Below are 22,087 nucleotides of genomic sequence, written 5' to 3' on the forward strand. Positions count from 1 at the left end.
ATAGATGATGTTTACAATCTTTAATACACTCTTAAAAATAAAGTTTCTTAATTTATTAAAAAAAAAAAAATAATAATAATTCCTGAAATCTTTCCATTCTACAAAAGGTTCTTTATAGTGGACAAAGGTTCTTTAGATTATTAAAATGTTCTTTACACTGAAAAAATCTAATTGGTTCTTTTAAGAACGGTTCACTGTAGGGTTCTTCGGAGAAGGGTTGGGTTAAACAATTTTAAAAGAACTCGAGTAAAAATCCCCCAAAATAACAAATAACATTTAAGTATAGTGATGAAGTACCATTAACAGTGGTCCATATATCTGCCTGGTGTGTCTCTTTGGCTCCACCTAATGGTTACAGCTGTTTTTTTTTTTTTTTTCAAACACCGGAAAGAATTCGGATAGGAGGATATTACGTCACTGACCAAATCCCCTTGAAGACCTCGAAAATGGCCGTCAAAGCAAAGAGATTTTAATCTACTGTCGAAATAACGTGAGACCTGAATTTTTATTAAAAATACGAATTCAACTTTATATTTATTAATCACATAATTTAAGTAATTATTGCACGTCTCAGTGTTCTGTTTGTAATACATAGACCGAACCTGTGAATTGAGGCTCGCGCTCTACCGGATCGAGCATTTTCGAAATAAGAGCCCTTTGTTTTGCATGTCAAAATTACAAACATTCGTCTCTGCATTTATCCCGCAACTAATGCATTTAGCTATTTTTAATGCATATTTACAACTAGAATTATTGGGTGCATTCTAATATTTTGAGTAGCCTTTTAACAATGATAGTTTGTCATCAAGCTCGTTATTTTAGCCAACTTTTGAGTAATGGGCGGGAACTTTTATTTTCCTTAAATGATGATGTCAAATCTGAACAATCGCTAATTTTATATAGCGTTATAGGTTATTTTATATATGCACATGTTCTTTATTTTTTACATGCATGTCTGTTTCATTTAAACAGGTTTTTGGGTGTGGTTTAAACCATTATAAATTTCCGTGAGGTAAGTGAATTATTTTTAGTTTTGTTTATTGTTTACAAAACTGTTGCATATAAAATATTGCATCATTGGTCTATAGTTCAAGTTCACCCAGAATTATTTAATCATTTATTCACCATTATGTTGTTCCAAACCTATATTACGTTACTTGGCAGAATTCACCACTTTTATTATATGGAAGAGAGATGCAATGCAAGTGAATAATGACAGAATTTCTTTAAGAAGAATATTATAAGATGCTCTTGACATTGCAGATTGGCACTCTACACGTCATGCCACATATCACTCACAGTGAATTTCTTCTGGAGCAGCTGAAGAGGCAACGTGAGAGAAGCTTTCTGTGTGACTGCACAGTAGCAATAGGTCAGGCTCAATTTCAAGCACACCACAATGTTCTGGCAGCCTTTAGTGAGTATTTCTCCACACAGTGTATTGATGCCGGAAGAGAGGATGCCACCATAACTTTGGACCCAGAGTTGGTGAGCGGTGCTGTGTTTGAAAAACTACTGACATATATTTACACCGGGGAATTGAATATGGACGGGTGAGTTCATGGGAATATAATTCTATAAGTTCACCTTCGTATGCACTGTGTTCCAAATTATTATGCAAGTGACATATCAGTAGGATTTCAGTACAGTAGGATTTCAGTTTCATTTTAAAACTTTAAGTTTAGTTTACAAAATAATTTGCCAGGTCTACTTAGGTAAATGGACTGTAAATGTTTCTCTTTGTGAGGTTTGGTTAGTGATGCCTAAAATGCAGTTTTACACAACAGCCAGCCTGCTTGGAGAGCTTCTTGAGACTCCAGAGACACCAGCAGCTTCAAATACCTGTTTGCTGCTCAACACTGGCTTTTTTATAGCTGCACTTTTAATACAGTTAATTTTTTTGACAGAAACTTTCCTTAATAAGCCTTTATCTGACCGAGTTCTGCTGTTCTCTAAATCACTCACAAATCTTATGATAGTTCAATAATCTCCATTCAGTTTCACACAATATTAGTTGTTTTAATGTCTTTTGCACAACATTGCACCATTTCGTGCTTTTCATTTTCAGAAAGATCTTTCTTCCTCCCCATATTGCATGAGAACTGTGACTTGCTTAATAATGTGAAACAACCTCTAAGTAGGGTTTCCATTTACCTAAGTAGACCTGGAAAATTATTTTGTCTGAGATTGATACCAGTTATCTAAAAATACATGGATAAATAAACAAACAAACACTTTCTTAGAAAAACTAAAATCTGAATGTTTATTGTACTGAAATCCTACTGATATGTAATTTGCATAATAATTTAGAACACAGTGTATGTATAGTTTTCCTACTGACATACCTTTCTACCTGCCTTTTTTTAAATAAATATAATATAATATAATATATTTTAGCATAATTTTAGCATTCATTTTTTTTCAGTAGTAATTATGAATGTTAAATATTAAAGGTACTTTTTTAAATATATATAACTTTTTTTTTACTGCGCTATAAAAAATACATCAGCTAAATCTTGTACATTAAAACTATGTATGTCTTATGTCTAATTAAAAAAATTCTAGGACTTTTTAAAATGACTTTCCATGACTTATACACACAAACACATATGTATAATTATTATGCAAGTTGATATTCTGATTTTTTTCTTTTTTTTTTTTTACCCAAGCACATTTTACCAATTCCAAACCATGTCAATCTTAATAACTACTCTTAATTTTGTAATTAATCATGTATAAGTCATGTATAATTGTTCTTGAAGGCTGGAAGTGAAAACGCCTTATATTCAGGTGTACATAATTATTAGGCAGAATGAACTTTTACAGAAAAAATGAGCCACAAAAGAGATTTAACTCGGACTGAAAAGTCAAAAATTACTAAATGCCCATAAGTTAAGGCATGAACATTGGGCAGCAAAATGCTCAGTGGGTCAACAGGGTCAAACAAAAACAGGTGGAGAAGAAAAGACACATGTTAACTGCAAAAGAATTAAGATGAAGAATTAAGTGTGAAACCACCAGGAACCCTTTAGTCTCCAGTGCCATCATTTTCCAGAACTGCAACCTACCTGGAGTCTCTCAGATATTTAGGTTAGGTAAAGAATCCTAAAAAAATTACCCACACTTAAACAGAATCACATGCTGAAGTGTGATTTAAAATACATGAAGATTGATGATTTGAAGGCTTTAAAGACAGATTGAGAGTGACTCTTGAAGGACCAGCATCACATCCTCTTGTACCACTGAAGAATTGATTTTCCAGATTTATCATGAAATGTCCATCTTGCAGAGACTCATTTTATCTGTAAACGAAAACCTACTAAATAATTATCCTGAATATAAGGCGTGTTTCACTTCCAGCCTTCATGAACAATTATATATGCAACTTGCATAATAATTATGCAGGCATTTTATATATATTAAAGAGAAAGAGATTGACGAAAGTTCCTGTGCTTTGTTGTCCACAGGGAAGAAATTGAAAGTGTTCAGAAAGCTGCATCTTATCTTGGTATGCCCGAGGTTGTGGCTCGCTGTACCCTATCCCAAGATGATCTGAAAGCTGGTGGCTCACCTTCAAGACAAATGTATGAAGATCCAAATTCCCCCCTGAGCCCAGATGACTATGAACCTTTAGAACCCATCTCAGAGGTGGAGGAACGGATGTTGTTAAGGGGAGAGAAAGAAGATGGGTCTCAGGATGATCCCGCCTCTATGGATGAAGCCCAATCATCCAGTGAACAAACTCCGCAGAGAATGGGCAAGAGAGGGAGGAAACCCAAAACCAGGTTGTATGAGGATGATGTTGAGAGGGAGTCCATCGCTGCTCAAAGAGGCAGAGGAAGAGGCCGGGGGAGACCGAGAGGTCGCCCACGGGTGAGGCCATTGACTTTCGATTCAACTGATCAATCACCAGCACAGCAAACCATGAATCCAAATAGCAGCTCTGTAGGGAGAGGATCCGGAAGACCGAGAGGTCGCCCACGGATTAGGCCTTTGTCCACTGATAGAGATGATTCTGGTAATGTTGAAGATGATTCTGTAGCAACCAAGGAACAAGAAGGGGAGAACTCTGCCCGCAAAAGAGGACGTCCACGAATTAGACCCCTATCATCTGAAGCAGAAGGAGATAAAGGAGAAGAACAACAAGGAGACGCCCAAGAAACCGAGGTTGTTGAAGATGATGCTGTGAACGCTGGTGAGGAAGATGACGGTAATGCAAAGACTGATACAGAGAACCCAGGTGAAACTACTACTTCCAAACGAGGGAGAGGAAGACCACGGACTAAGCCGTTATCCACTGAGAACCAAACTACAAATGCTGAGACTGCAACTCCAAACACAGAAGATGGCTCAGAAACTGGAAAAACAAAAGAGAATGAAGGGACCGGCCGTAAAAGAGGAAGACCTCGTTCTAAGCCCCTTTCTTCTGAGGCACCCGAATCTTCAAATCCAATAGATAAGCCTGAGAACAGTGGAGAAGAAGCTGGTGAGGAAACAATCCAAGACTCTGAGAGACACACCGAAGAAGGCTCATCTCAAGGCACAGAAGATTCAGAGTCCAGTGCTGCGAAGAGGGTCCGCACCAGCACCAGAAAGAGAAGCTTGAGTAGAAAGCTGAAAGAAAGCCAAGCTAGTAATGAGGAAGAGGAAGACGAAGAGGATGATGAATTTGGCAATGACAACGAGGACTGGGCCGGGGAAGAGGAAGTGAAACCTTTGCAGGACAAACACAGGCCTATTTGTAATATCTGCGGGAACCTCTTCTCTGAGATGAGCAGTCTGCGCAGACACATGCGCATACACAAGGGCCTCAAACCCTATCAGTGCCAGCTCTGTACCCGCTCCTTCAGACAGGGCAACCAGCTGAAGACACACATGCGCATACACACAGGTATGTTTCTCACATGAAGAAGTTACGCTGCATTAATATACTTATTCACTCGGAATAATTCATAGTCTTGATGACAAATGTGCTATATTAGTATGATATTATAATTTTTGTTAATTAAAACACTATATTTAAAAGTTTGGGTTCTGTAAGATTTGTTTTGACTTTTTTTTTTATTTTACTGTTTTTGTCTCTTGTGCTCACCAAGGCTGCATTTATTTAATCAAAAATACAGTAAAAACAGTAATATTTATTTAATAATAGTAATCATATATTTTAAAATGTATTTTTTCCTGTGATGCAAAACTGAATTTTCAGCATCATTACTCTAGTCTTCAGTGTCACATGATCCTTCAGAAATCATTCTAATGTACTGATTTGCTGCGCAAGAAACATTTCTTATTATCAATGTTGAAAGCAGTTGTGCTGCTTAATATTTTTGTGGAAACCATGATGCATTTTTTCATGATACGTTTTGATAAATAGAATGTAAAAAAAAAAAAAAGTTTATTTGAAATGTAAATATTTTTGTAATATTATAATTGTATTTAATGTCACTTTTGATCCTTTTTATGCATCCATGCTTAATAGAATTCTTAAAAAAAAAAAATCTTACTGACCCCAAATTTTTGAACTGCAGTGCCATAACTTTGTTTATAGGTTTATGTGGAGTGATGCATGTTCTGTGCTGTTTTCAGGAGAGAAGCCCTTCAGTTGTACATCTTGCGAAGCACGTTTTGCTCAGAAGTGTCAGCTGGTGTATCACTGCCGCATGCATCACGGAGAAGAAAAGCCGCATAAATGTGATTTCTGTGGAGCGGCTTTTGCCACATCTAGCAATTTGAAAATTCACATAAGGTATGTGTAGAACAATTCCAGTTCATTTTCATTGATAAAATTACACATGAAAATGATTGTGAGTTGTATTGCTCCCAAAAGGACACTGATTGAAATTCGCTCTGCTTCCTGAACCAGGCTCTTCCTCTCTCCAAAAACTGCTATTCCATAAACAAAAATTAACATTGGAGATAGAATGCTAATTTAGAGATAGTCACACTTAATTGGATAACAGTTCTTTTAATATTGGATTAAATATTAATATTATTAACCTATAAATAATATTATTATAATTAGAGATACAACACTAATTGAGATGATTATTAGAGATGATAAAAATGAATATAGATCAAGTAACTTCTTTAAAACTGGATTTTTATTATACCAATAATAAAGATGATGATGATGATAATAATAATAGTTATGGCAGGGTCAAGGCAAGGACAGGAGAGGTGGATCTTGATGCAGCACTAAACTTTTATTATTAACCAAAACAACAAAGTCAATCCAACAAGGAATCCAACAAAACGTACAAAAACGTAACAGCTACACACACATGCATAGACAATACTGGACAAAGGACAGAACCAGACTGACCGCTTACATACACAAGACAAAAGCTGCGTTTAATTCCACTTTTAGACATTCATTTGCAAACTTCCCTAAACACTTGCCCTCAGAGGAATCCCCACCGTGCATTCAACTTCAAGTGGGTGACGGAAGATTTTTTGGACAGACCCTCGATGACTCAATTTTGACTGAGGGATTTTGTACACTTCAGGCTAATTCATAGACCACCGTGCAACACGACTGTGACCTCAGCAGATCGCTCTTAATTTACCCCCACCTCACACAACTCTAGTGTATGATATTGGATCTGACTGTTTTTACACAAGTATAAGTTTATCATTTTCGTGACTTTTTATATATATATATATATATAATTAGTACAGTCCCAAGTACAGTCCAAAAGTTTGGAACCACTAAGATTTTTAATGTTTTTAAAAGAAGTTTCGTCTGCTCACCAAGGCTACATTTATTAAATTAAAAATACAGTAAAACCAGGAATATTGTGAAATATTATTACAATTTAAAATAACTGTTTTCTATTTGAATATATTTCACAAAGTAATTTATTCCTGTGATGGCAAAGCTGAATTTTCAGCATCATTACTCCAGTCTTCAGTGTCACATGATCCTTCAGAAATCATTCTAATATACTGATCTGCTGCTCAATAAACATTTAATGTGTACAATTGTACAAAATATTTGTGTACAATATTTTTTTTCAGGATTATTTGATGAATAGAAAGTTTAAAAGAACAGTGTTTATCTGAAATCTAATCTTTTGTAACATTATAAATGTCTTTACTGCCACTTTTGATTGATTTAATGCATCCTTGCTGAATAAAAGTATTCATTTCTTTAATTTCTTTTCAAAAAAAATAAAATAAAAATTCTTACTGACCCCAAACTTTTGAACGGTAGTGTATAATGCTACAGAAGCTTTGTATTTCAGATAAATGCTGTTCATTTGAACTTTCTATTCATCAAGGAATCCTGAAAAAAAAAAAAGTACACAACTGTTTTCAACATTGAAAATAATCAGAAATGTTTCTTGAGCAGCAAATCAGCATATTAGAATGATTTCTGAAGGATCATGTGACACTGAAGACTGGAGTAACGATGATGAAAATTCAGCTTTGCATCACAGGAATAAATTACTTTGTCAAATATATTTAAATAGTACACAGTTATTTTAAATTGTAATAATATTTCACAATATTACTGTTTTTACTGTATTTTTAATTAAATAAATGTAGCCTTGGTGAGCAGACGAAACTTCTTTTAAAAACATTAAAAATCTTAGTGGTTCCAAACTTTTGGACTGTATATATATATGTATGTATATATTATTTATTTATTTATTTATTTATTTTTCTCCAACAGCCCAAGCATACATATAGGCCTATAGAATTGTATGTAAAAAAAAATTCGTAAGAAAATTAATTTAAATAATAAATCAGCTCCATAGCGGATTCTGAGTGATCAAGGGCTTAGGGCGTTCTGCCAGTAGTGGGACTCATGCAACGTTAGCAATGACGTATGTCCAAGTGAATGAGATTGAGTAAAGTTAGCAAGGGAAGGGCATAAAAAAAAGTGGACATGGGGTCATTTACATGACAAGTTTTCAACTAAAAACTGCAAAAACGTGAATTTGTGAAAATATTGACGTCATGGGCATGTGTATTCAGTGTTCAGTCTTTAGGCGCATAGTAGGGCTGACCGATATATCACATGCGATTGTCACGTGCATTTCGTAAGTAAAGCTGGTTCCTGCTTTTGGGAATCACCTGCTTTCAAATGGAGCGTCATTTAATAGACAGAGCTGTTGTTCACTGACTAGCCACGCAATATCGCGTTCATTATCGAAGGCGATTCATCTGCGATATGAACGCGATATTGCGTAGCTTGTCAGTGAACTACAGCTCGGTCTATTAAATGCCGCTCCATTTGAAAGCAGGTGATGCCGATTTAGCGTAATCAGGGAACCGGCTTTACTGACTAAATGCGCGTGACAATCGCATGCGATATATCGGTCAGCCCTAGCGCGTAGTGTTTCTTTACAAAGTGACATCGCCCACTACTGGCCTGACCATTTTAGCTGTTTCTTATCCATTCTGGACACAAATTAGTAGCATATTGGTCGATACGTTTCCATCAACTTCTTTATTTCCTGTTTGCTCTCAGAAAACACAGTGGTGAGAAGCCGTATGAATGTGGAGAATGTGGGAAGCGCTTCACACAGGCCAGCACTCTAATGTACCACAAGCGACGACACACGGGAGAGAAACCGTACATCTGCGACACCTGCGGCATGGCCTTCGCTGTGTCCAGCTCTCTCATCGCTCACACCAGGAAACACACCGGTGGGTTTGTAATGCATTCACAAAACCTGTCAAAAGTTTCTGGAGTGATTTGCTAACATGTCGATGCTACTGGGAGCTTGTTTAATAAATGTTTTTTTTTTTTTTTTTTTATATAGGTGTGACTCCATATATATGCTTGGATTGTGGAAAACCTTGCATAACTGCTGGTGAACTTCGAAAACATATGGACATCCACAACGGTAAATTTAGCTGATGAATGAAAGCAAGTTGAGCGTTTTCAAAATGGAAACCTTTTATGTCCAAATATGAATTTGTCTGTCCTTTTTGCCTTTAGGATCGAGAAAAGTGAGGTGTAACATGTGTGGGAACATGTTTGCGGATGTATATAGCTTGAAGAAACACAGTATTTTGAAGCATAACTGTGCGTATTATTTTAATGCCTTTCTTGTTTAATCTTATATTATTGCTAAATTGATCTATCCGTCCATTCATCTAATTTAATCTATTTCAGTTCTTCCGGAGCAAGAACAGGCGCAGACGCAGACTTTGAAAACCGACCCGACGCAGTGTCCTCTCAACATCCCCATTGACCACCAGGGTCTGATTGCACGCGTACGCTCTGCCCTTGTCGATTCCCAAGACCATGAAATTCAGATGGAGTCCTCGTTGCCAATTTTGCCGCCCGAAGCCCAGCTCATTATCCAACAGTCGGCAGAGCCGCAGATGATCATACAGCACGCAGACGGCACAGAGCCCTCCATGATCTTCCAGCACGCGGAGTCATCCGAAGCGCCGGTTCTCATTCAACACGGAGAATCTGGCGAGCAAGTCAGCTATGTTGTGGAACAGTACGAAATCCCAGCGACTGCTGAGATGGAGCACACGCAGATTGTCATCGTTCAGACCATTGATTAAACTACCAGGTTTTACTTCCATTTTAAGTGTATTTTGTCCATAAAGTGAAGACTGAAGGTAGGATCAGTCATGCCGGTGTGGAACAACTTGTTTTCTAATCATCTGAATGACAAACTCTTAGCAGATATCAGTTATACAAAGCTATTGTGTGTGTGTGTGGGACTTTTTTTTTTTTTTTTTTTTTTTTTTAAATCTGCAGAATCTGGATCTTTAAAGGCATAAAGTATTTTCTGAAATGAAGGGAATGCCAAACTTAGCTTTAGCTGTAATATAAAATGCTGTGCTTAGAAAAAGCATTTTGGTTCATATGTTTAAAAAGACTTTTCTATTTAATTGAAAAGGACAGTTCGGCTTGGTCATTCTGATGTTTTGAACTATTGCGTTTGTCTTTTAGAAGTATGACATGTAAATACCTATAATATATGACCCGGTCTCTGAACAATTTCATTTATGATGTGAAATAATTTGGATCCTCTAACAAACTGGGCAACTTTTATAATAAATCATCTCACGTCTGAATGTGTTGTTGTTGATATATATTTTTGAGTAATGCCTTCATAAAATTCATCTGGTCAAGACAACAGACATGTTTCCTTCAATATTATTATACAGTAGTTTCTATATAAGGGTGAAGCACTTCTTTTTATTTATATACACTAATATAGTGTAAAATATGGCTATTTATTATTATTAATATAGGTTGAATATTACTTTTAGGAGCCTTTCTCCAAAAGGTAAGCATTGTCTTGTTTTTTCTAGATTTTAAGCAGTCAAAAATGAAAAGTCATATATTTTGACTACATGTGCAGTGCATTCATAAAGAAAATAATCAGTGAACATAGATTCAATAGGCATATTTCACTTATTCTCGGTGATTTACAATATTTGTTGTTTCTTTAACCACGTTTCTACACATTTTTCCACACATTTGTTTTTGTTATTGCAAAATGGCAGATGACCTGAAGATGTCGCCATTGCGCAGATGCGTTCCATGTTGACAGCGACTTCAAAGAAAGCCTCTGTTTCTATAGCAACTGTAAGCGTTAAACATGGTGGACTTAATGAATCGATATTTATCTGTATGTGCTGAAGTTCAGCAGCCCCCAAATACCTGTGTTTTGGCAGTTTTGGAAGACAGCAGGTTGGTTTGAAAAAAAAAGACGGTATTTTTTATTTTAGTTTGTCATTTTGCCTGTTTTCCATTCCTCCAATGTTGGGTTTTGTTTTATTCAGCGATGGCTCACTCAAACTAACAGGTAATGATCAACTGAAGCATGGAGACAGATTGACAGATGACGATGTGCTGGTCTTGTCAAAAATACTCGTGGGAAATTCGGCTGTAAAGGGTAAATATTAACTTGTACCAGAACACTTTCGGATTAGACATGCAAATCATAAACCACTGTAAAAATTACAAGTTTATTGTAACCTATACCTGATTATGTGGTGTCCCCCATAAATTGCAGGTTTAGATCTTAGATACAACTGTATCACAGATAAAGGAGCTGTTTATGTTGCACACCTCATTCAGGTATGTTATATTTTCAGAGTTTTCCTAAAGACCAGGTGATTAGGTTTATATTTCCAGCTAACTTGAAACCTTAAAGGAATATTGTCATTTTAACAGGAGAGTGAGTCCCTTCAATCTCTTGATCTGATGTGTAATAACATTGAGGCAGATGGTGCAGAATTGATAGCAAAAAGTTTGCATGTAAGTATGGCTAATTTGGATTTATAATTAATGTTAAAATTTAGCAATAATTTATACATAATTTCAGCACACTATAAAATTATACTGTGTAATTTAAAGGGTTAGTTCACCCAAAAATGAATATAATGTCATTTATCACTCACCCTCATGTCGTTTTACACCCGTAAGACCTTTGTTCATCTTCAGAACACAAATTAAGATATTTTTGATGAAATCCGATGGCTCAGTGAGGCCTCTATTGCCAGCAAAGTCACTGAACCTCTCAAGATCCAGAAAAGGTACTAAAGACATATTTAAAACAGTTCATATGAGTACAGTGGTTCAAACTTAATATTATAAAGCACTGATTCAAAACAAAAGGTTCGTAAAGCTTCGAAGCAGTGTTTTGAAATCAGCCATCACTAGATATTGTTGAAAAGTCGTTATTTCATTTTTTTGGCACACAAAAAGTATTCTCATCGCTTTGTAATATTAAGTTTGAACCATTGTAGTCACATGAACTGATTTAAATATGATTTTAGTACCTTTTCTGGATCTTGAGAGGTTCAGTGACATTGCTGGCTATAGAGGCCCCATCGGATTTCATCAAAAATATCTTAATTTGTGTTCTGAAGATCTTACGAGTGTAAAATGACACGAGGGTGAGTAATTAATGACATAATTTTAATTTTTGCGTAAACTAACCCTTTAAGCAATTTCAGCTATGAGATTCAACTCGATTTTTAAGTCAGGTTAATATAATTTGAATTTAAATAACTTGGAAACCAAGAGGGATTATTCTTATATATATATAATTTAAAGCAGCAACTGAACTTAAATAGAATCTTTTTACAGTGAATGTATTTTCTGTTAATTTCACAGAAAAATAAAAGTTTGAAGTCACTCAGAATGACGGGAAATAAGATTGGAAATAAAGGTGGCATGCAGCTGGCTGCCATGTTGCAGACTAACTCTACTTTAGAAGAAGTTGATGTCTCAGACTGTGATCTGGTAAATTTTTCCAAGCACAAATATATAATCTCAAAATAAATGTCATTTGTATTTACATTAAAGTAATGTGTTTATACAGGCTACACAAAGTGTAATAGCATTTGCCATCGTCCTGAAGAACAACAAGGGAATCCGTGCCATTAATGTTAGTCGACCTCTTCTTTTCAGTCTTCAGGTATGTTTTCAGGAAAACTGTACTTCGATATATACTCATTTTATGTTTAATATATTTGGTAAAAGTTTATTGTATTGGTTAAAACAAGAGTAATCTGAACTTAAATGGCAGGAGGAAACAACAGTCCATATGGCACAGATGCTGGTGGTGAATGAGACACTGAGGGAGCTGCACATGGGAAAGCATGACATGACTGATACTAGTGTGGAGAGACTGTGTGAAGCTCTGAAGTTAAACGCCTCTCTACGCTACTTAGATCTTCGCTGGTAAACACTCATTCTCTAATTCATGATCTTAAAGGGATAGTGCTCCCAAAAAAACAACAAGCCAAACAAAAAAATTCACTCTCATGTCTTTTGAAATCTGTATGACTTCCTTTCCTCTGTAGAAAGCAAAGGTAGTTTTTGTAGGAGCTGTTTTTTCATGCCATCGAGCAAGACTTTAAGTGAATAATGACAAAAAATGTGTGGAATTGTATGATGCTTTTATTATGTTTTCTTACTGTCTTTCTTACCGTTTTCTTTATTATGTTTTCAGTAACACTTTACAAAAAGGTTCATTAGTTAACATTAGTTAACTACATTAGTTAACATGAACTAATAATGAACTGCACTTATACAGCATCTATTAATCTTTGTTAATTTCAACATTTACTAATACATTTTTAAAATCTTGTTAACATTAGTTAATACACTGTTTTTTTTTTTTTTTACAGTAACAGAATTACACGGGATGGAGCCAGATGCTTATCAGAGGTTTTGAAGCAAAATCGCTCTTTGGAGATTCTAGATCTTTCTTTCAATCGCATTGAAGATGATGGTGCGGCGTTTCTAAGTGAAGCTGTCAAGCTGCCACACAGCAAACTCAAAGCGTTAGTGTCCTCCTATTCATAAAACAATGCTATCATCTATCAAAAATCTCAAGTTTACACATGACACTATTTCTGTTCTTCATGCTGTCCAACTTTTGGCTCCTAGATTGTCTGTTACCAGCAACAACATTGGAAAAGAAGGTCTTATGTCCCTCAACGAGGCAATGAGAGCGAATTCCTGTCTCACGCACGTTTACATCTGGGGGAACAAACTTGAGGAGCCAGTCTGCGTGGTGAGATTCCACAGAATTTCCCATTACGAAATAGTGTTCGGCATTTAAATGTCTTGCTGTTCTCTCTGCATGTTTAATCAGGCTTTCTCTCGGCTGATAAGCAGCGGACGGCTGTTGGAGGAGCACACAGATGTTTCTCCCTATGAGGTGGACGGTCATGTTTTCTTGGCAGAAGCATCTCATGGTTTACACAGACATTACTATTGGACTTCCAGATATGGGGCGTATGGAGACTCGAGTAATTCAGCTCTGGCCCTGATGGCATCAGATTCATTGGCTCTGCAGATCTACCCAGACTAAAATTCATGATACGAATCACGATTTTCGGTTTTGTCTAAAAGTATATGTTGCTGCTTCAGAGTAAAACACATTTAGATTAAACTTAAAGGGATAGTTCACCCAAAAATTAAAATTCTGTCATCATTTACTCATCTTTAAGTTGTTCAAAACCTGTATGAGTTTCTTTCTTCTGTTGAACGCAAAAAAAAGATATTTTAAAGAATGTTGGTAACTAGTATTTTTTTTCCTACTATGGAAGACAATAGCTATCCTCAACTGTTTGGTTACCAACATTGGTTCCTTTTGTGTTCAACAGTAGAAAGAAACTCTTACGGGTTTTGAACAACTTGAGGGTAAGTGATGACAAAATGTTCATTTTTAGGTGAACTATCCCTTTAATTGTGACTTTGTTTTGTTGTTTTTGTCAGTAGTTGACAGGCGAAATAATCCACAGTACTTTTGGTTACATTTGGATGTATTACAATTAATCACATGGCTAGTGTTTGAGATAACAGCCTACATCTTTGTGTCCATGTGTCCAGTGTTTGGAAATGTCACAGGCTGCCATGATGTTTGTGAAAAACACGTCATTTATGTAAATTATTTGCTCTGACACTTAGTCTTCGCTGTATTGGGTGTTACATGCAAATTTTCCACAGTTTTGTCAGGACAGATAAAAGCCAGAGAGATTTTGTTGACTTAGCAAGTTCAGTCTAAAACAATCTTTTTGTTTTATTTTATGTTAATGAGAAAGGACACAAATAAATATATCAGTGATTACTTAATTAAAAACTGTCATTTAAAATACATAATGCAAACAATCAACACTTAACTATTCCTTTAACTCTATGGTAATGAGTTAAAATTTAATTTTCAATGCTTTTTTAATATGATCATTTGTGATATAAATAATCTAGAAATACATCAAATAAAAAATGGGTAAAAAAAAAAAAAAATAGTTGAATGCCTTTCAATCAACACCTCATTTTCAGTAACATCTTGATTTGCAACTTCAGTTATTTGGAAAACCCTAATTGTCTAAGCGACTGAAACACTTCTCGTTAGCCTGCTGCCTTGGGTGTGGGCGTGGCCAGTCTGTCACATTCCAGGATGATGTTTTTCTTGCTAAGAACTTTTTCCAGCTTCTCCCTCTCAGCTGAAGTCAGTGCCCAATGCTGCAGAGACAGACGGGTGAGAGAGGAGAGATGTGGAAGGGCCTCCAACAAGGCGGGCATCCAGGGGGATACGGAGAGAAATGCGGAAGGACGCAGACTGACATCCAGCTCCTCCAGTCCCTTTAGACCAGCAGCCTTCCCAAAAAGAGACGTCCAACCACCATCTCCGACACTGCCATTGTAGGACAAATCCAGCCGTTTCAGCTGGGATAGTACTCCACGCTGGCAAGCAGATTCTGCAAGATCACAACAGTTTGCAAAAATCTTCATAGATTACACTACACGACACATTTCCTAATTGATTAGTTCAGTTAAGTAGCTTTTATAAATAATCCTAAGAAAAAAAACATTACTGGTGTGCATCTTGAGACAAAACAATGGCTCTGATATTTTAAGATATGTAAGTGCAAGTTGCTTTCAGTTAAAACAGCTCAAACACACATTTTAGTCTGGGACTAAGCTTAAAGGGATAGTTCACCCAGAAATGAAAATTTGATGTTTATCTGCTTACCCCCAGGGCATCCAAGATGTAGGTGACTTTGTTTCTTCAGTAGAACACAAATGATGATTTTTAACTCCAACTGTTACGGTCTGTCAGTCGTATAATGCATGGCAATGGGAACTCCATCTATAAGAGTAAAAAAAAAACATGCACAGACAAATCCAAATTAAACCGATGTTAATGTGTCATCACAAACCGCAGGGTTTAATTTGGATTTGTCTGTGCATGTTTTTTTTTACTCTTATAGATCGTTCCCATTGCCATGCATTATACGACTGACAGACTGCTGCTTGGATGCCCTGGGGGTAAGCAGATAAACATCAAATTTTCATTTTTGGGTGAACTATCCCTTTAAACTTTGTCTGTGAAACCAGGGGTAAGTGTTCTAAAATCGGCTTAAATATCAAAAATGATTGGAGGATATCAAAAATGTTATAATTGAACGCTCTTTGACCAAAACTGACCTAGATGTAGCAAATCTTCAGTGGTTAAATTACAGCTACTCAGTCTGAGTTCCTGTAGTTTGCAATCAGACTGCAAAAGCTCCAGAAACTGCCTCAGATTTTCCCCCACACACTTGTTCCATGACAAGTTCAGACTTTCAAGCTGTTGTAGCTTCTGCATTGCGGTAGCTGTGAGGAATCCCAGAAACATACATGTATATTTTTATCATTTAAAACATAAAAAGTTCAATGTTTTCTGAATTTATATTGGTTTCATACCAAGAGCATGGCATGCTGGTGTGCTCAAAGCACAGTTGTTTAGTGGAAGTTTGGTTATCTGAGAAAGAGGGAGGGTTTGCAGAAGATTCTGGAGTGTATCTCCAACATTTTTATTGGATGACAAATCCAGCTCTCTGAGCTCTTTGAGAGATGGAGCTACCTGGACTGGGAAAGCAAGTTCAAAAGAGAATACAAACATAGTTCACATAACTTTAAATCAACTGTAGGTCTATTTCCATCCAACTTGCATGCAAAATTGGAATAGTCGCATTAAATATTTGCGAACAAAGCACAGGGTTTTTGTTTTTTGTTTTTGCGCAAAATATGTGTAGTAAAAATTGATGTGGCTGAAGTCTGGGAAGCCACTGTGGCTCGTTTTTCTTACATCATAAATGACCAAATGCAATAAACGCTGTCATTTTATCTTGCATTCAGAGGAAGATGCATGATGTTTGGGAATGTAATCGTGTGAGACAGTTTTGGTGGTAATTATACCCAATATAACATCCTCTGTTGAGGCAAAGTCACATACGTTTTTTTATGCTGTGTTCACGCAAAATTGTAACTACGAGATTATAACGTGACATTCTGCTTTTTTATAATTATACGTTTCTATGGCAACACTATCAATGGCAATATGAATTTGCAGCGGCCAGGTGGTACAGCGGTCACATGGTACAAAGTCGGAGCTCTCCAAAAATTCCCAGTTTACAAGTTGTAATTAAGGATGTGAATGCTTTTTGCAAGTTCTAATCTCGTAATTATGGTAATTTTGACATAGTGTGAATGCACCTTTATGCTGTAAATGTGTTTTTTATGTGCATTTTTAGATTTTTTGTTTATGTGCATATTTAGAATGTTCTGCCACTGAATAAAAAATAAAAAGTAATTGCGATTTTTTTTATCTCAAAATTCTGACTTTTTTTTCTCGTAATTGAGTTTACATCTCAAAGAATTGTGTGATATAAACTCACAATTAAGTGTTACGAAGTCAGAATTGTGAGATATAAACTTGCAATTCTGAGAAAGTCAGAATTGCAAAAATATAAACTTGCAATTCTAATTTTTTCTCCGAATTGCGACTCTATAACTTGCGATTGCGAATTTATCTCACAATTCTGAGGAAAAAAAGTCAGAATTGCAATTGCGAGATTATATCCCACAATTCTGACTTTTTTTCTCTCAATTCTGTCGGAAAAGTCAGAATTGTGCGAAAAAATAGTTTATTTTTATTTTATTTTTTTCAAATGATCAAAATACAAGCGGTTTTTGTTTTTGTTTGTGATATCCCAAAATTCACATAAAAATAGCTGGATGAAAAAAACATAATTAGTGACAACTTGTCTTACCTAATGCCAACACATCCTCCTCTGTTAGACAGCACAGATGCATATCCAAACTTCTCAAGTGTGTGAGGAGAGCTAGGTTAGTGGTCAGCGTGGCAAGACCTCCACCTGCTTCCTTATTACATGACAGATCGAAGTGCTCTAGTGCAGGGATGAACCTGAGTGCCTGGCCTTTTAACATTTCACAAAACAAATTCATTGAATTATTCTCCAAAATTATAATTATTAAAAAGGTTACTCGGTTATCAATGAAATCTCAGTCTGCATTTAGAGCTTCCTGGCAGGTAATTTAAATGTGTGCTCATGGTGTTGCAAATAGTTATGTTTGTCTGTCTTTGAAGGCTTTCTTCATCATCACTCTTACCCAGGACACTGAGACTGTCTTTATTGAGTCCACACATGCTCAGTTTTAGGGTCTTCAGCCGTGGAGTTGAACCTAAAGAGGAGGTGAGGTTCTCCATTCCCTTGATTGACAGCTTGTTATTGGACAGATCTAACTCCTCCAAACTAGACAACATGGGAAGAGCTTCACCTAAAGAAAAATATCAGTGCTTTTAAAAGGAAATTGATTAAATACCACGTTGTAAAACAATCATGGCTCATCTCATTATAGGCTTATTTTGAATTCCCAGTTTATAAGAACCCAAAAAAACTAATATCTGATGTTTTAATATTCTTCTTTTCACAAACAAAATTCCATTATTTCCAAGTGAAAAAAATAAAGAAGACTGCCAACATGTTTAGGTTATTTCACTCTGAAATGAATAAATTATATTTTGCATAAAATAAATTCTATATTATATTTCCTAAATTCAGATTTTTGCCATTGTGATATTAATTTCATGACAATTAAGCACATTTCCCCTAATTCTCAGAACTTTACTCAAGTAGAAATATAAAGGGAATTTATAGAAGTTATCAAAGTATGAATAATTTAGCTCAAGCGCAGGATTTCAGTATCTACTCCTCCACTGCCACAAAAAAATAGTCTTCGATGTCACATGAAATCCTAGCTTGGAATATTTAAAGGTTTTACTTCAATTACCAGCATTATATGAGGGTTATAAAAAGCATGCCTTACTCAGAGCTATAATGTCTGTTTCGGAGAGCTGACAGTCCACCAGGCGGAGTTCTTTCAGTGTGCTTTCAGGTTGGAGGTGTTCTGTGAAGTGTCTGAAATTTCCTGCACCGACGCCAATATTCCAGGACAAATCTAGCACCTCTATTAGAGGAATGCAGTCAAGAGCCTCACCTGGAATATCATTTTAGGAGAGGTTTGCCAATGGTTCAAAATTGTTTCAGCCTTAAATGTGACCAATTTCAAGATTTCAGCATGGAGTGTATATGATTTTGTAAAGAAAAGTCTCTATATTTGGTGTGTATATTTCGTTTTTTAGCTTATGTTTGTAGAATAAACATTAATTTAGCATTTTTGTCTTTTAAAGGGATAGTCCACCCAAAAAATTGAAATTCTTAATTTTTCTCACCCCAAATTTACTTACCCTAATGTCATTTCAAACCTCTATGACTTTCTTTCTTCTGTGGAACATAAAAGAAGGTATTTTGAAAAATATTGGTAGCCAAAGATTTTCGGTTCTTATTGACTTCCATTGCATGGTCAAAAAATATAATGGAGGTCAATGGGAACCGAAACTCTTTGGTTACCAACATTTACCAACAAAATATCTTCCACAGAATAAAGTCATACATGTTTGGAATTACATGAGTAAATTATGACAGATTTTTCATATTTGGGTGAACTATCCAGATGGATGGATGGATGGATGGATGGGGAAATTGTTTAATTAAATTGTATATTATAATAAATGAATACTTAATGTACCAAGAGCAGTAAGGTCTTGAGCTGTTAATCTGCAGTTACACAGCTTTAGCACTCTCAGCTTCCCTACATGCTGCAGATGGGCAGTAAATGCCTTCAGGGATCCTCCAATCAGATCATTCCAGGACAGGTCCATCACCTCCAGCTGAGCCAGAAATGGCAGTAACGTGGCTGAGGTAACGTTAAAATGATAATTAGAGAACTAGGCACGTGTATGGTCTTCTTGTGTATGTTGTAGTACGTGTGAAAATCATTATGTCACAACAACACCCACCTAGTTCCACCACATCTGTGGCTGTCAGGTCGCAGTGGCTCAGGCTCAGATTCTGACTGTGTGGGGTTTTCCCAAGCTTCTGAACGAATTGCTTCACCCGACCCCAGCCCACAACAGAGCTGGTCTCATCATCCGTGTTATTGATCTCTGAAGGAAAACAAGGAATTGTTCATCTATATTTAGATTGTTACATTTTCTAAATGCATCTAATGCCCACCTTTCCCAGGGTCATTATTATCTTTTCCTTCACTGGCCTCCGATTCCTTCATTTCAGGTATGCCGCTGTTTCTTTTGTCATTGCTCTCTGATGGCCGGAAGAGGCGGCCCATTGTTGGTTTCTTTCGCTCTGTGAAAGAGGCTTTTCTTCTGAGCTGGTTCATAATGAGATTCAGAGGAGATATTTTCTGAACACTCTCTGAATTCCCTTTGGTAGCCTCTGCAGTGTGATGACAAAAATTGATATGGAGTTCAATCCAAATGTATTATTTATTTGTGTTGCATAATTGCATAAATGGTGATTTTTGAGAAAATAATTTGTTAAACAAAATAATTGATAAGGTACTATATTTTGTCATAAAGATTTTTTACACCATTAAATGATATATATTATATATATTATATATATATATATATATATATATATATATATATATATATATATATATATATACATATATATATATATACACACACACTCTAAAAAATGCTGGGTTAAAAACAACCCAAGTTGGGTTGAAAATGGACAAACCCAGCGATTGGGTTGTTTTAACCCAACTGTTGGGTTAAATGTTTGCCCAACCTGCTGGGTAGTTTTATTTAACCCAACTATTGTTTGAAAATGACTATATGGCTGACATAAAATGAATCTAAAATGAATTTAAAATGTTCATTTATTAAACATATTAATAAATGTTAATTTTCAAGATATTTTGGGTTCATTTTAAGTAAGCAATACTGTCATTTTTAAGCAATATTTGAGTTAAGTAAAACTACCTAGCAGGTTGGGCAAACATTTAACCCTGCCAAACCAACCGGTTTGTCCATTTTCAACCCAACTTGGGTTGTTTTTAACCCAGCATTTTTTAAAGTGTATATATATATATATATATATATATATATATATATATATATATATATATAGCATGTGCAGCCAATGTGTTATTATAGGAAAAAATAGAAACATTTGCTAATTTATTTGTTAAAGCACAAAACTGAAAATATAACAAGAGGGGTAAGTTGGCCTTCTGGGGTCCTCCATCTTTTCTATAAAATTCAATATATTCTGCATTTAACAATAATGGGATTGGGTTCATTCTGCTTAATTTTCAAGTAATATCAAAATGGTTTTTAAAAAAGGTCTCCATGTGTGTGTATATGGGTGATGAGATGTGTATAATGAAGTAATTTTTTGTCCAAAGGCCATAATAATAAAAAAAAACTAAGATATGACATTCAAAGTATGTAAGGTAGTACAACTAGATCTCTTTTATCGAATCCAAAAAGTTTTAATTATATTTTTCTACATATAAAAGGTATTTTAAATATATTGAAGTGTCAAATGGCCAATTCAGCCACTTCAGTTTTGATTAAAATATCTTAAAATGAAATAAATGTATATATTTTTTTATTCTGATTTTATAACATCATATATCAACATAGTGCAAAATGGTATTCAAATTATGTGTAGAAGTTTTGTTTTGTTATGAGAAACAAATGTACAGACAAAAATGAATTTCATTGATGTCATTCGGAGTAACCAATATAAAAGGACTATTTTGGATCAAGTAAAAAAAAAAACCTCATTGTTAACACTTAATAAAACTTTAAAACAAAATTAATCATATCTACATTATGTTTTTTTTTTACACTTCTATTTTCTATATATATAATTTCTAATTTTAGGGTTCATTGTGACCCCGGACATGCTTTGACAGACCTCCGAATTCACGCTGCCAGACAACATACCTGTTGAATCCATTGCTTCTCTGCAGGTAAAACATGTACGGTTATTCTGTCCTTTTCCAAACTGAAATATAAATACACTAATTTTTAAAAATATATGACTGACAATCGAATTATTTACTTGTTTACTTTGTCTTATCCTGCTCATTGGTGAAACAGGACTAGTTTAACAATCATTCCGTCAAAATTGTTGGATGACTCAAGTTGTTCCTACCTTGAAATGTTTCTTGAATCTTTTATATATAATGCATTCACCAGTGCGCGATGATTTAATAAGCAGATTCAGTACGCATTTACACCTGTCACATTCATCTCATTCATACCGGATCCCGGAAGTTGGGCTGAACTTTGGCTGTATAAAAACACTGTAAACAAAGAGCTGTCACATGAATCCGGTCACTTTAAAGCCACATTCATTGAAAATCGTAGTTATTCATTTATGAAAATTTCACAAACACTCGAATCTGCTGAGTGGA

At 35.5% G+C, this 22,087-nt stretch overlaps 3 protein-coding genes across 6 annotated transcripts; 2 read left to right on the top strand and 1 right to left on the bottom strand.

The window, feature by feature from the left end:
* The first annotated feature begins 422 nt into the window (after nucleotides 1–422).
* mynn (myoneurin) lies at nucleotides 423–10,093 on the top strand. Of its 3 annotated transcripts, XM_067377721.1 has the most exons (9): nucleotides 423–490; nucleotides 973–1,012; nucleotides 1,264–1,553; nucleotides 3,468–4,891; nucleotides 5,587–5,746; nucleotides 8,477–8,655; nucleotides 8,772–8,855; nucleotides 8,951–9,037; nucleotides 9,128–10,093. In XM_067377721.1, the coding sequence occupies exons 3-9, from the start codon at nucleotides 1,282–1,284 to the stop codon at nucleotides 9,529–9,531; spliced, it is 2,610 nt and encodes an 869-aa protein (XP_067233822.1). In that variant the 5' UTR covers nucleotides 423–490; nucleotides 973–1,012; nucleotides 1,264–1,281; the 3' UTR covers nucleotides 9,532–10,093. The 3 variants fall into 3 exon arrangements, with proteins under 3 accessions (XP_067233822.1, XP_067233824.1, XP_067233823.1); XM_067377723.1 differs by lacking the exon at nucleotides 1,264–1,553 and having other exon boundaries at nucleotides 431–490; XM_067377722.1 differs by lacking the exons at nucleotides 423–490; nucleotides 973–1,012 and having other exon boundaries at nucleotides 1,303–1,372.
* Nucleotides 10,094–10,577: 484 nt separating this feature from the next.
* Nucleotides 10,578–13,998, top strand: lrrc34 (leucine rich repeat containing 34). The gene is made up of 10 exons (XM_067377939.1): nucleotides 10,578–10,672; nucleotides 10,765–10,877; nucleotides 10,998–11,062; nucleotides 11,159–11,242; nucleotides 12,104–12,232; nucleotides 12,312–12,407; nucleotides 12,519–12,673; nucleotides 13,123–13,278; nucleotides 13,385–13,511; nucleotides 13,593–13,998. Exons 1-10 carry the CDS (start codon nucleotides 10,581–10,583, stop codon nucleotides 13,809–13,811), a joined length of 1,236 nt encoding a protein of 411 aa, XP_067234040.1. The 5' UTR covers nucleotides 10,578–10,580; the 3' UTR covers nucleotides 13,812–13,998.
* Nucleotides 13,999–14,168: 170 nt separating this feature from the next.
* On the bottom strand, nucleotides 14,169–21,946 carry lrrc31 (leucine rich repeat containing 31). 2 transcript variants are annotated; one of them, XM_067377938.1, is made up of 11 exons: nucleotides 21,826–21,946; nucleotides 21,615–21,675; nucleotides 19,867–20,085; nucleotides 19,650–19,796; nucleotides 19,379–19,546; nucleotides 18,617–18,757; nucleotides 17,900–18,067; nucleotides 17,539–17,706; nucleotides 16,190–16,354; nucleotides 15,932–16,099; nucleotides 14,169–15,201 (listed from the first exon to the last, which is right to left on the bottom strand). In XM_067377938.1, exons 2-11 carry the CDS (start codon nucleotides 21,625–21,627, stop codon nucleotides 14,852–14,854), a joined length of 1,707 nt encoding a protein of 568 aa, XP_067234039.1. In that variant the 5' UTR covers nucleotides 21,628–21,675; nucleotides 21,826–21,946; the 3' UTR covers nucleotides 14,169–14,851. The 2 variants fall into 2 exon arrangements, with proteins under 2 accessions (XP_067234039.1, XP_067234038.1); XM_067377937.1 differs by having other exon boundaries at nucleotides 14,173–15,201; nucleotides 18,617–18,787.
* Nucleotides 21,947–22,087: the final 141 nt, after the last annotated feature.

The sequence above is a fragment of the Chanodichthys erythropterus genome, chromosome 23 (genome assembly GCF_024489055.1).
Source record: "Chanodichthys erythropterus isolate Z2021 chromosome 23, ASM2448905v1, whole genome shotgun sequence".
NCBI classification, from domain to species: Eukaryota; Metazoa; Chordata; class Actinopteri; order Cypriniformes; family Xenocyprididae; genus Chanodichthys; species Chanodichthys erythropterus.

Excerpts from the sequence above, each read along its gene's own strand:
- mynn (XM_067377721.1), top strand. The coding sequence starts at position 1,282 with ATGCCACATATCACTCACAGTGAATTTCTTCTGGAGCAGCTGAAGAGG. Across the intron at positions 4,892-5,586 it reads ACACATGCGCATACACACAG|GAGAGAAGCCCTTCAGTTGT; the intron begins GTATGTTTCTCA and ends TGCTGTTTTCAG. Across the intron at positions 8,656-8,771 it reads TCACACCAGGAAACACACCG|GTGTGACTCCATATATATGC; the intron begins GTGGGTTTGTAA and ends TTTTTTATATAG.
- lrrc34 (XM_067377939.1), top strand. The coding sequence starts at position 10,581 with ATGGTGGACTTAATGAATCGATATTTATCTGTATGTGCTGAAGTTCAG. Across the intron at positions 12,408-12,518 it reads CTCTTCTTTTCAGTCTTCAG|GAGGAAACAACAGTCCATAT; the intron begins GTATGTTTTCAG and ends CTTAAATGGCAG. Across the intron at positions 12,674-13,122 it reads CGCTACTTAGATCTTCGCTG|TAACAGAATTACACGGGATG; the intron begins GTAAACACTCAT and ends TTTTTTTTACAG.
- lrrc31 (XM_067377937.1), bottom strand. Across the intron at positions 18,068-18,616 it reads AACAGACATTATAGCTCTGA|GTGAAGCTCTTCCCATGTTG; the intron begins GTAAGGCATGCT and ends ATTTTTCTTTAG. Across the intron at positions 16,100-16,189 it reads ACCAGCATGCCATGCTCTTG|CTACCGCAATGCAGAAGCTA; the intron begins GTATGAAACCAA and ends GATTCCTCACAG.